Raw genomic sequence first — 14,341 nt, 5'->3', positions numbered from 1 at the left:
TGCCCCTCTAAAATTTCTCCCCCCACCTCTTCAACTTGTCCCGTGAAGCTCTTCAACTTGTCCCGTGAAGCTCTTCAACTTGTCCCGTGAAGCTCTTCAACTTGTCCCGTGAAGCTCTTCCCTACCATGCCAAACATCAAAGGATGCTCCCACCACTTCACATGCTCAGCTGCCCACATGGGCCCCACCTCCACCAAATTTTCTTTTCTAATATACGGTCCTTACAACTTTTTTATCACTTTCTGCTCTTCGATATGTTATAAACTAGTTTAGACAAAAATTTCTATTTTCGATTCCGGCTATGTTTTTTAACTTGTTTACTTTTTTATTACATTAAATATAAATAATATGTAAACTCTAATATTTCTATATCACATTACTCATTTTATTAGTTTGATAATAAATTTTAAAATATTGAAAGTTATAGATAATATTTGTTCATGTTAAAATATTTGAAGATTTTTTAAACTCACATTGACAAGTGAATATCTACATATATTCGATAAAAAATATTTATAAATTTGTAACTTAAAATCTAAATAAAACTAAAAAATATAAATTAAATTATATATAAATTAATTTTTATTTTTATTTTTTTTGAATAAATATAAATAATATGATACTAATATTCGATCTTTTTATAAATGAATATTAGAATATCCAATAGTAACTAATAAATACCTACAAATAATCACTACAAATTTCACATTCACTTCTATCATTGTAAGATAACTAATAAATACCTACAAATAGTCACTACAAATTTCACATTCACTTCTATCATTGTAAGATGTTAGAATGACATTTTTTCATTATCACCTACACTAATAACATTGATAATAATCATTAATGACATGAATATCATTAACAAATATGATAACTTAATAATCTAACAAGTTTTTATTGTTTTATTGTTATTTTATGATTAATTATCAATTTATATTTTTAAACATGTAAAGAAAGTAAAAAAAGATGACTCGATAGTCAAAATAAACAAGATGAGGAGGCTAAATATAAACTTTTTAATCGATCAACATAAAAATGCATAATAACAATTCAATTAAAAATAACTACATTTATTAAAACCTTAATTAAACTTAAATAATATATATATATATATATATATATATATATATATATATATATATATATATATATATATATATATATATATATATATATATATATATATATATATATATATATATATATATATATATATATATATATATATATATATATATATATATATATATATATACACACACTAAATTTGTAATGTGAATTGGGTACACTCGTAAATTTTTATTGATAACGGGGTCTTCATCCTTCCCAATTAAAAAATGGGGAAGAAGCCAAAATTACTGATATATAGTTATCGATAAGCAAAGTAGGACTAGAAATTTAAGTAGCTAAATATAGAAATTTGTAAATTTTAATGATTTTTTTTTTACTTTCTTCTTAAAATTTGTTAAATATCATTTTACTTTATTGTATTCTTAAAACAATTTAGACTTAAAAAATATATTTCATGTCTTTGAAATACAATGCAAAAGGATCAGTAAAGGACTTTTTTATATAGAAAAGAAGAAGTAACTGGAACGTAACGAAGAGTTCATTGACTCCATAGTTAAACATTAAATTTCTAATGAACGAACGATATTAAAAGAGATATTGAATAAAGGAAAAAAAGGAAGAAAATATGGGATTAGAGAAGAGAAGAAAAGAAGGAGTAGCTAAATATATGTTACAAATTGAGCATTTACTATGTTACGTTTAACAAGTAATTACTAACATAATAGGTGATTTTTTAACACACAACGGAATTAATTATGATTATTATTTTTGTTCTTTTTATTATAATCAGCGAAAATATAGATACAGTAATACTATATTCACATTTTTCATTCCGCTATTCCATTTAACAAATTTAAATTTAATATTTATTTATGGTAGTTTTAATTTCAAATATATCAAATAAAATATATTTTTCTATTGTATCCACAGCCATATACATCCATATCTTTGATATATTATTTTAATTTATAACAGTGAAATATACATTTAGTTGTAATAATAATATAAAAGAAAGTAAATTATAACATGTCTAAAGTTACTTTAGAGATAAATTATCTTTCTTTTTCTACCCATTCAATTTTTTTTATCGGACGACGTAAATTTAACAAAAAAAAAATTATACCTATTTTACATTATTTTTTATTATATTTTACTTTTTCTTTTTATAAATATAAAAATGTATACTTTTATATCTATTTTACCTCTATATAATAATCGTAATTGTACCGTAAGGTTGGACCGCGTATGATGTGTCATCGGACAATTTTATCAAATGCGAAGCGGGCACGATGAGATCAGACCGTTTAGCTCAATTACCAGCTTCCCCACATTAAGGATTAAAGTAAATATTCATTAAGGATGATGAGTCGAGATTAGGCCAAAATTAAGGTTTTGCTGATCTTAAACTCATCTCAAAAATTATAAATAAATATCAAAGGTAAGATGTACGTGATCCCATTTTACTGTGCATTTAATATTTTTGCTTTGATCCGTATGGACTATTTGCTAACTTAAGCATCAAAGAGCCTTTGACAGATACTCCTCCAAATGGTTAGAGAGGAAATTATGAAGGAGTTGACAGTTAGTTGACCCTACACCCGAAACAGTAATGTTATAATAATCTCAAGGTTGAGTTTGATGCATTATGTGGTATGGTAACCATATCAGGTTCACATTTTATTGCTATAAATGAATTTTTTAAAAGATTTAATTGCTTTCTTTATCATTAATTTCGCTAAAGTGTGTTAAATTTGTCTCAAGAAACCTTCAAACAATCTTTGATCTTCCTATAAATAAGTAGAGAGTTAGAATTTTTAAAAAGAAGATTCAAAAAATTTTAAACAAAGAAGTATTAAAAATAAAACTTCTTAAACGATGAAGTTTCTTATAAAATTTTATTTATATTTTTGATATTTTTAAAATAAAATAGTAAAGTATCGTTATTTAAAATATTCAATCGCGTGTAATACTTGATTTTTTTTAGAGTGTTATAGTAAACACAAGTATTTCGGTTGAGTTATTCGTCTCGTACATCCAAGACAAACGTGTATTTAAAGTATACAAGACAAACATGTATTTAAAGTAAGCAATTTGAATACGATGTACTGTCATAAATGAAAATATCTTAAAGGCAAATGGGTAGAAATTGCAATGCTCATAGCAGGAAGATGCCATGGTTGACTAGTCATGGTTGACTCAAAGTCAATGGACCAATAAAGTATTATTTTTCTTCTTTTTATTGTATTGCCAGCTACACGGTATTGTTTTTCCTGGTGCATTATTTATCGAGAAAATATATTTTAACACGGTTTTTACACTCATTTCACACGTTATTTCCCACTTTCCATTTATAAAAATTGCTGTTATTTATTGCAGCCACTTTTCATAGTATGCATTATGCCATTGCAAGCTAAACAGTATCGCAACCACAAACCCATTATCCAAATCTACACGCTCGTCTATGCTGTAATGGCAGAGAGTGTAGTTTCTTTTGTTTTGGATCATTTATCCCAGCTTGCCGCACGAGAAGCTAACTTGCTCTATGGTGTGGAGGACAGAGTCCAGTCTCTCCAGTACGAACTTCAAATGATCAAAGACCTCCTCAATACCACAAAGAGAAAGAAGGGAATGGAACATACTCTTTTGAACCAAATCAGAGATGTGGCCCACATGGCTGAGGATGTCATCGACACATTCGTAGCCAAAGTTTCCATTTACAAGAGGAGAACCATTCTGGGGAGGATGCTCCGTGGCTTTGGCCAAGCAAGGTTGCTCCACGACGTAGCCCAAAAAATAGACAAGCTCAAATCCACTCTCAACGAGATACGCGACAACAAGGACAAATATGATGCTTTTAGAGAAGCCACTAATCAATCCACAGCAGAAGAAGAGGAGGAGAAGGAAAGGTTGCAATCGCTGCACAAGCTAAGAAGAGACGTGGAGGAAGAACATGTTGTTGGCTTTGTCCAGGACTCCAAGGACGTCGTCAAGCGACTTCAGGAAGGTGGTTCGAATCTTAAAATTGTCTCTATCGTTGGCATGGGGGGATTGGGGAAGACCACCCTTGCCCGAAAGGTCTATAACAGCAGCATGGTGAACGATCGCTTCGATTGTCGTGCGTGGGTTTATGTCTCAAACGAGTGTAGAGTTAAAGAGCTTTTGCTTGGCCTTCTTAAGCATTTGATGCCAAATTTTGAACAACAACGCAAAAGCAGCAAGAAAGGTAAGAAAAGCTCTGGAGACATTAACAACATGAATGAGGAAGAGTTGAAGAAACAGGTGTGGAACTGCTTGGAGACGAAAAGGTATCTTGTGGTGGTAGATGACTTGTGGAAAAGGCAGGATTGGGATGAGGTGCAAGATGCTTTTCCGGACAACAACAACGGCAGCAGAATATTGATAACTAGTCGTTTTAAAGAGGTGGCCTTGCATGCTGGTGATGATGTTCCTCACTATCTTCAATTCCTGAGTGAAGAAGAAAGTTGGAAGCTGTTTTGCAGGAAAGTGTTTAAGGGTGAAAATCGCCCTTCTGATTTGGAGACCCTGGGAAAGCAGATGGTTCAAAGTTGTCGTGGTTTGCCGCTCTCCGTCATTGTTTTAGCAGGACTGCTAGCCAAGAAAGAAAAATCACAGAGAGAATGGACTAAAGTGGTAGGTCATGTTAATTGGTATCTGACTCGAGATGAGACCCAAGTGAAGGATATAGTTCTCAAACTCAGCTACGACAACTTGCCAAGAGCATTAAAACCATGTTTTCTCTATCTTGGGTTATTTCCTGAAGATTTTGAAATACCTGTTATGCCATTATTGCAAAAATGGGTTGCAGAGGGTTTTATACAAGATACAGGAAATAGAGACCCAGATGATGTTGCGGAAGACTACTTGTACGAGCTCATTGATCGTAGTTTGGTAGCCGGGGTGATGTTGAATGGACGTTTGGAGACGTGTCAGGTTCATGATCTTCTTCGAGATCTTTGCATATCAGAGAGCAAAGAGGAGAAAGTGTTTGAAGTTTGCACAGACAATAACATTCTAATCCCTACCAAACCTCGCAGACTGTCCATTCACAGTGACATGGGTCACTACATTTCTTCAAGCAACAATGACCATTCATGTATTCGTTCCCTGTTTCTTTTTGGGCCACGGTATAATGTTGGTGGGAGAGAGTGGAAATGGCTTTTGGACGAGTGCAAATTGGTTCGAGTGTTAGACTTTGGATCTAACTCGTGCCTAAAGATCCCTTCCAATTTAGGGAACTTCACCCACCTAAGGTACTTGAGAATAGAGTCAGATGATATTACATTTGTTCCAGATTCAATACTTAACCTTTGGAATCTACAAACCATAGAGTGGAGTAATTGGTGGCCTTATAGCATTGATTCAATTTCTTTTCCTGTTCAAATGTGGAAACTCAAACATTTAAGACATTTTAATGTTGGATTGAATGTCAAGTTGAGAGGAAGATGTTCAGAATTAGATCAGAAGATGTGGAATCTTCAAACCATCTCTAGTCTTGTACTCAATGAGCAAGCAACATCTCTAATAAAGAAAGGAACATTCCCCAATATTAAGAGGATGGAGATTAATGATGATGAAGATGAATTACCTAATTTATTGCAAAGCTTAGAACTATTGAAGCATTTGAATAAATTAGTGATTTGCATCACTACAAGAGAATCTCTCTCAGAACAAGTGACTCACTTCTTACATAATTTGGAAACAAATGGAGTTGAAGTTGTTATCAATTTCAACAAAGAAAAAGAATACTTTCACAGGGCCCAAATTCTAGGACTTTGCTGAAGGGTGATTCGGTCATTTACGCGCTAAATGAAACGTTGGGTTTTAGTAAAGTCTTTCTCTCTCTGATTTCACTTTGCTGTCTCTGATTTCATTTGACTCATTTTGTCATTCACTGCACCATTTCATTTTCGAAGAGGAAGCTTTGTGCTAAGGTCGGGCACGATGAAGAATGCAAGAAGACTGAAGAGGAAGTGTTCGTGCTGTGCTAGGTCTATATTTAATTAAATAAATATTGTATTGATGTTAGCAAATCTTAGTTTTAATTTGAGATTTAGTAAAAATGATTAAACATTATTCATTTAATGCTAAGTCTTCAATTGTCTGGTTAAACATTTTTGAAAAAAAAAAATACTTTTTCATAATTTGCTAATGTATACATATTAAGTTTAACCTTAAAATTTGAGTAATTTCAATTCAAAAATCATTTAATGTTATTCTATACATACCTATCACAACTTTTGGACAACAATGTCAAATTTTATCAAATTTAAAACAATAGATTTAATTTGCATGTGTTAATAAATTAAGGTAAATGTTAACTTAAATGAGTTGGAACTTAATCTGAACTAGAAAAATGAGAATTGTATTGTATTATCTATATATGACAATGGAGTCTGTAATATATATAGTTATAAATCAAAGTTGAATGAATGCACATCAACGTTAGGAGTAATAGAAAAGGAATTGACGAGTACTTGCAATGTGTTCAGTAAAATGAATAACCTATCACGATGACATTTTATTGTTCATGTGTTTTAATGAAAAATTTAAATGAATCTAAATTCAACGTTAAGTAAAGATAAAAATATTGAACAATATATAAGGTCATAAATATATTGTCTTATGTTTTTTTATTATTCGTCTCTACCATGGTTGATTTATTCGTCTCTGACATCCATTTATTTAAATATATGAAACTCTACCATGGTCGTTCTTTTATTATCATTTTCTCATTTATATACTTATATATCTAAACAATTAAAAAATATGATATTTGTTGACTGACCATTTTAAATATAAAACTTCATCCCCTTATTTAAAAATAAAATACGTGTACTAAAAGCACTATATTATATACTAAAAATTATAATAGTTGTACCAGCAAGGACCAGACGCCATATGAAAGGACGCTCACGTCATCGAAGCAGTAAATGGACTGTCCGTCCATTTCAACGACACGTCATCAAAGCAGCAAATGGACCGTCCCCCCATTTCAACGCCCACGTCATCGAAGCAGCAAATGGATCGTCCACCCATTTCAACATTCGAGACCTGGGAAACTACCTTTCTATTGATTAATGTGGAGGATTGAACATGACAGGGCGGACGCCCATGTCCCCTAAATCAACACTCGCCCGAAGCCGGCCGCCCAGAGTATAAGTCCCGCGAAAACGGCCTGTCACGTCACTAATCAACTTGGCTTAAGGTAAGTAGAAATTAGAAGCTATTGGGCTGTTTGGGCCGTGATTAACTTCTCACTAATCCCAAACCCATAGCGAAAACTATAAATACAAGTCCAGGGTGAGTGGTAGATAGATTACATTGAATGCACATTCATTGCTATTCTTGAAAGAAAGCCATTGCTCTGAACTGACTTTGGCATCGGAGAATCTTTTGCAGGTCTCTCCCCTGGATCAAAAGGGAAATCAACGATCTAAGGAGAAAGGACTATCTACAGGAGCGCAAACGTAAGAGGACTTGGAGATTTAAGATAATACAACCCTACACATCCGAAACAATAGTCTTTATTTCATTTAAACCTTTTAATAAATTTAGTTTGACCTTCTTAGTTAACCAAAACAAATTAATCAACATATTAAGTATATTGATAAATTTTGATATTGTATGTCAGATATATTAGTGATGAAAAATTTAAAGATATATATTTAGTGAATTTGATCCAAGTCGGAGCGAAATATATATTTAAAGTATAGAAAACGGAGGTTGAAGTGGCATGTTTGCAATTTGATATAAACAAGTGGCTGTATAGATTAACTACTCACATAATGTGAAAAAAAGAAAAAAAAAACAAATCAGTCTCTTACATATATATTATTCTATTACGTCTAATATCATAAATATAAATATTCTAAGGTAAATGAATACAAGTTGCAATGCACATAGCAGGAAGGTGTGACTAATATGCATTATATATATAAATATAATTAAAATATTTATATATGAAAGACTTTGGTGATTATATTTAATCACAATAGAAAAAGACTTTAACTATTACAGAGTTGAATAACATGAAATTTAATTTGAAAAATGAATATTGTGTACATGTATTGTTTAATATAGTATAGATGACTTGACAAAGAATAACAGTGATTGATATAATTTAATATAGTGCAGATGACTTGACAAATGATAACAGTGATTCAGTATGATTTGTTTAATGTTTATTTAAAGAAATGATTTATATAAGATTTTACTGTATTATCCGTTTTTGTTAGATTACTAATTTGAATATCGGAATGTTTTTTATAGATATTTATCTAATGATTTAGAGTTCGAACATTAAAAACATAAAAGAATTTGATTAAGTGTGTTCAAAATAACGTAAACGGATCAAGAAAAAAGATGTAAACGAGTGTTTGGTAATTGAATAACATGAAATATAATATGAAAAATGAATGTGTACAAATATAGTTTAATATAGTGTAGATGACTTGACTATTCTTTGTTGAATGTTTACCTAAAGATGTGATATAATAACAACTCTCTTCTACCATTGTGTTGTTGTTATGGATGAATATTTGGAGCTGCGTCTAAATAGATGTAACATCAAGACCTTCTTTTATGTCTATTTTGTTGACGACCTTCGTATACATACTTTTTTATATAAATAACTATAAGGAAAAGCATATTTGAGTGTTACATATTTAAATTAAAATGTTTTAAATTTTTTTTAAAAAATAAGAGAAATACGTTGATGATTTAGCACTGTTTATACAAACTAAATTGAAACAACCATACGAAATATTAAAAGAAAAATCTAAAAATTGTTTGTAGGAAACCTTAACTCAGAAAAATAATGCAATACAATTACGTGTAAACGAAAAAATTGATTGAAATTGGAAAAGAAAGTTCTCCTATTATCATAGTTGAAATTGAGAAAAGGTTTGAATGAACTACATTCAAATATTTAAACAACTAATTTAAGACACTTAAAAATATAAATATTAATGATTATAGTGATTAGTTTAGATAATAATTTATAAATAAAAATTATTGGTTTTTAAAATAATTACTATTAAAAATAAAAAATTATAATTAGTAATTACAGCTTAAATTAATCATTGACATTAACTATCAAAATTTTAACTATTTAAATTGATCAGTAATTAATATATTAAATCAATTTTGGTCTTTTATCAATATTAGTATGCGTTTTAGTAAATAAATTCATTTATCGTCTTTAAGAAACTAATATGTGTTATAATTTTTTTTTGTCTTTTAATTCTTATAAAAAGTTTAATTAAATTATTAATTTTTATTTGATTCAATTAAGTTTTTTTTATATTAACGTTAAATTTTTTTAAAAAATTTTATATTAAATCATTCTATCTAATAAAATAAAATTAATTTAAATGTTTAATCTTTTAGATGAAATAATTTGATATATAAATGTTAACATATAAATCTAATAAAAAAGAGCTAATTATTGTGGAGAATGACGTTGATATATAAATATTGTTAGTGAAATGAGTTGAAGGTACAGTGCACATAACAGGAAGGTGCCTAACTACCGAGAGTATGAACTTAGCAAAATGAAATATTGTATCGTAATAAATATTTCAACTTTTAAAATGAATGAAGCTGCCATTATGCACTTCAGGGGAAGCTTCAAAACTGAACCACGTTCATGGTTCACACCAAGTAAATGGAAAAATAAAACCTCAAGTCTTCAACCGAAGTCTTTATAAATTCTTTATTGCAATCACTTTCCATAATATATATATATATATATATATATATATATATATATATATATATATATATATATATATATATATATATTTGGACATTCTTTCGTATCTGGCTGCAAGCTACACTGTGTTGCTTTTTCTGGTACCTTGTTAAATCCTGTTATTCTTCTTCCATCACCAACCACAAACCCAGTGTCCAAATCTACACGCTCGTCCACGCTGTAATGGCAGAGAATGTAGTTTCCTTTGTTATAGATCACTTAGGCCAGCTTGCCGCACGAGAAGCTAACTTGCTGTATGGCGTGGAGGACAGAGTCCAGTCCCTCCAGTACGAACTTCAAATGATCAAAGACCTCCTCAACACCACAAAGACAAAGAAGGGAATGGAACATACTGTTTTGAACCAAATCAGAGATGTGGCCCAAGTAGCTGAGGATGTCATCGACACATTCGTAACAAAAGTTGCCATTTACAATAGGAGAACCAGTCTGGGGAGGATGCTCCATGGCTTTGGCCAAGCAAGGTTGCTCCACGACGTAGCCCAAAAAATAGACAAGCTCAAAACCACTCTCAACGAGATACGCGACAACAAGGACAAATATGATGCTTTCAGAGAAGCCACTAATCAATCCGCAGCAGAAGATGAGGAGGAGGAGAAAAGGTTGCAATCGCTACACAAGCTAAGAAGAGACGTGGAGGAAGAACATGCGGTTGGCTTTGTCCAGGACTCCAAGGATGTCGTCAAGCGACTCTTGGAAGGTGATTCAAATCGTAAAGTTGTCTCTATCGTTGGCATGGGGGGATTGGGAAAGACCACCCTTGCCCGAAAGGTCTATAAGAGCGACCAGGTGAAGAACCACTTTGATTGTCACGCGTGGGTTTATGTCTCAAACGAGTGCAGAGTTAAGGAGCTTTTGCTTGGCCTTCTTAAGCATCTGATGCCAAAGTCTGAACAACAACGCAGAGGCAATAAGAAGGGTAAGAAAAGCGTCGAAGACGTTAACAACCTGAGTGAGGATGAGCTGAAGAAACATGTGTTGAAATGCTTGGAGAGGAAAAGGTATCTCGTGGTGGTAGATGACTTGTGGAAAAGCCGGGATTGGGATGAGGTGCAAGATGCTTTTCCAGACAACAACAACGGCAGCAGAATATTGATAACTAGTCGTTTGAAAGACGTGGCCTTGCATGCTGGTGATGATGTTCCTCACTATCTTCAATTCCTGACTGAAGAAGAAAGTTGGGAGTTGTTTTGTAGGAAAGTGTTTAAAGGTGAAAACTGGCCTTCTGATTTGGAGACCCTGGGAAAGCAGATGGTTCAAAGTTGTCGTGGTTTGCCGCTCTCCATTATTGTTTTAGCAGGGATGCTAGCGAAGAAGGAAAAGTCACATAGAGAATGGTCTAAAGTGGTAGGTCATGTTAATTGGTATCTGACTCGAGATGAGACCCAAGTGAAGGATATAGTTCTCAAGCTCAGCTACGACAACTTGCCAAGGAGACTAAAACCATGTTTTCTCTATCTTGGGTTATTTCCTGAAGATTTTGAAATACCTGTTACGCCATTATTGCAAAAATGGGTTGCGGAGGGTTTCATACAAGATATAGGAAATAGAGACCCAGATGATGTTGCGGAAGACTACTTGTACGAGCTCATCGATCGTAGTTTGGTCCAGGTAGCAAGAGTGAAGTTTAATGGAGGTTATGAGAGGTGTCAGGTTCATGATCTTCTTCGAGATCTTTGCATTTCAGAGAGCAAAGAGGACAAAGTGTTTGATGTTTGCACAAACAATAACATTCTAATCCCTACTAAACCTCGCATACTGTCCATTCACAGTGACATGGGTCACTACATTTCTTCAAGCAACAATAATCATTCATGTATGCGTTCCCTGTTTTTCTTTGGACCAGAGTATGATGTTGGTGAGAGAGAGTGGAAATGGCTTTTGGACGACTTCAAATTGGTTCGAGTCTTAGAGTTTGGATCTAACAGGTGCCAAAAGATCCCGTCCAATTTAGGGAACTTCATCCACTTAAGGTACTTGAGAATAAACTCAACGCGTGCTACATTTGTTCCAGATTCAATACTTGAACTTTGGAATCTACAAACCATAGACTTGGGTATTTTAGGGTATGACAGTCCAATTTCTTTTCCTATTCAAATGTGGAAACTGAAACATTTAAGGCATTTGAATACATCAAGGCCTATCAAGTTGCGAGGAGGATATTCAGAATCAAATGAGAAGATGTGGGATCTTCAAACCATCTCTCCCCTTATACTCAACACACAAGCAACATCTCTAATAAAGAAAGGAACATTTCCCAACATTAAGAAGATGGGGTTGTACATGGAGACCCACGGTTTTGAAGGTGAATTACCCAATTTATTGCAAAACCTACAACAATTAAAGCATTTGAATACATTGATGATTTATAATGTCTTAGACCTTCTAACCTCTGAGGTCATATTTCCCCCAAGCATTACAGAGTTGTGGTTATCAAGGATTAAGTGCATTACTGATGAGGGGATGAATGGTTTGAGAAATCACTCCAAAATCAAAATTTTGAGACTTTTGGGTGTTGAATGGTCTAAGAGTTCCATTGACCTCAATTGTGGGGATGGCGGCTTCCCACAGCTGGAAGTGTTGGAAATGAAATATTTGTCAATTCGAAAGTGCAAATTAGGTAATGGTGCAATGCAGAGACTTCAAAATGTGAGTATCCAGGGTTGTCAATATTTATATCATCTCGTAATTGGGTTTCAATCTTTAAAAGGACTGAGGAAAGTACAAATAACAGAAACTCCTTTAGAACAACTAGATCCCTTCTTACAAATTTTAGAAAGATACAATGGAGTTCAAGTCGTTAGAGGGTATTATCCTAAAATGTCAGAGATTGGATTTTAAATATTTACTATAAGTTTGAGATTTATTATACCAAATAGTTGGTTATTTATTTTATGGATGTATTTTATATAAAGTAAAAAAATGTAACAATGTGAGATATTAATAATATCTTAATTTTGTCTTTTTAAATTTAAATAATAATTAGCTATATTTATATTTTTTAAATATTTAAAGGTTTTCTAAATATTATTTTAAATAAAATACATTGAATAAATATTTTTTAATATAATAGGGACATATAAAACAAGTAAAGTTTTATCATTCATATATTTATTTTCATTTGTATTTTATACCTAATAAGTTTGTTTTATTAATGTAAGTACTTGTATCTAGGATTATTATACCCATTTATTTATTATTTTACATATTAACTAATTTTTTTATAAAATATAAAAATCAAAATAAGATAAACATAATATTATTAATGATTTGTTGGATTCACATTTTTTTTTCATTATCAAATATTAAAAATGTATCATAATTACATAAATATTAAATAAAAATAAAAATAACTATAAAAATAAGTAAAAATAATCAAATGTTAATCCTTTGTTAGAAATAATGTCAATTTTTTATTTAGATATAATTCATGTCTCATTAGTATTATTGTGTCTTTCTATAAATCTACTCCCAAAATTCTCATCATGTTTGTTTTTGAAATAAATGTGTTAGGAACTTGAAAAAAATGTTATCACATATTTATCTTTTGTATTAATAATAATTACAATACAATCAAATATTATATATTTTAACTATATTGACAAAAAAAATGTTGAAGAAGGAATGAATGATCATTTACACAGAAGATGATATATAATATTTGTAATCTACTTTTTTTAGATTTATTATTATTTAAGTTAAATAAATTATTATTATTTTAATATAAATAGAATATCTGTATTGATATAGTTTTTTCATTTTTCTAATCATAGAATTTGGATTTAAGTCAAAATGAACGTTTTTTATTTAATTTTAAAGTTTACGTTGATTAATACAATATTTAACATAAATTTACGTCAATAAATATGAGACCAAACGTAAATTTACGTCTAATTAAACTTCATCCGTGGTAAAAATTAGGATTAAAATACAATACCTTAGTTAAACTCATACGTTAATGTTTATCTCATAAGAAAAACTCAATTTTTATATTTGTTTACGTGAATTCATTGTCCAAGGTAAATGAATTTTGTTTTTTAGGAGTCGGATGTCCCATTAACCTTCTTTTGCAATAATTATTATAATAAATTTTGAATTAAAAAATTTATTATAATAATTAGGAGTCGGATGTCACTAGTGCAGAATTGGCTTTTAACGTCCCACATAGACGTCCGTATTCGTCCCAACGTAAAAAATTGACTGGTAGCATATTCGTAAATAAGTGAAACTCTAGACGTCCATTGTGTGAGGGGACGGACGTTTGCGAGGCTGAACAAATGAACGCTTCAACTCCCATGTCAACCTCTTAAACGTCCGTCCTGAGGGGCACGGACGTCTATAATATTATAGACGTCCGTGCTCATCATGACGGACGTTTAAGGGGCTGACATGGGAACTTGAAGCGTTCATTTGTTTAGCCTCGCAAACGTCCGCCCCGGACGTCTATAATATTATAGACGTCCGCCCCCTACA

The 14,341-nt window shown here is 31.5% G+C and overlaps 2 protein-coding genes across 2 annotated transcripts; both read left to right on the top strand.

The window, feature by feature from the left end:
* Nucleotides 1–3,457: 3,457 nt before the first annotated feature.
* On the top strand, nucleotides 3,458–6,180 carry LOC128196509 (disease resistance protein RPP13-like). The gene has a single exon (XM_052877665.1). It carries the CDS (start codon nucleotides 3,475–3,477, stop codon nucleotides 5,875–5,877), a length of 2,403 nt encoding a protein of 800 aa, XP_052733625.1. The 5' UTR covers nucleotides 3,458–3,474; the 3' UTR covers nucleotides 5,878–6,180.
* Nucleotides 6,181–9,728: 3,548 nt separating this feature from the next.
* LOC108339490 (disease resistance protein RPP13) lies at nucleotides 9,729–12,709 on the top strand. Its single transcript, XM_052878269.1, has one exon. The coding sequence runs from the start codon at nucleotides 10,034–10,036 to the stop codon at nucleotides 12,707–12,709; it is 2,676 nt and encodes an 891-aa protein (XP_052734229.1). The 5' UTR covers nucleotides 9,729–10,033.
* The last annotated feature ends 1,632 nt before the right edge of the window (nucleotides 12,710–14,341 follow it).

Source organism: Vigna angularis, chromosome 5 (genome assembly GCF_016808095.1).
Source record: "Vigna angularis cultivar LongXiaoDou No.4 chromosome 5, ASM1680809v1, whole genome shotgun sequence".
NCBI lineage: Eukaryota > Viridiplantae > Streptophyta > Magnoliopsida > Fabales > Fabaceae > Vigna > Vigna angularis.
This window is presented reverse-complemented; position numbering and strand designations above follow the sequence as displayed.

Coding starts and splice junctions, on each gene's coding strand:
- LOC128196509 (XM_052877665.1), top strand. CDS start 3,475: ATGCCATTGCAAGCTAAACAGTATCGCAACCACAAACCCATTATCCAA.
- LOC108339490 (XM_052878269.1), top strand. CDS start 10,034: ATGGCAGAGAATGTAGTTTCCTTTGTTATAGATCACTTAGGCCAGCTT.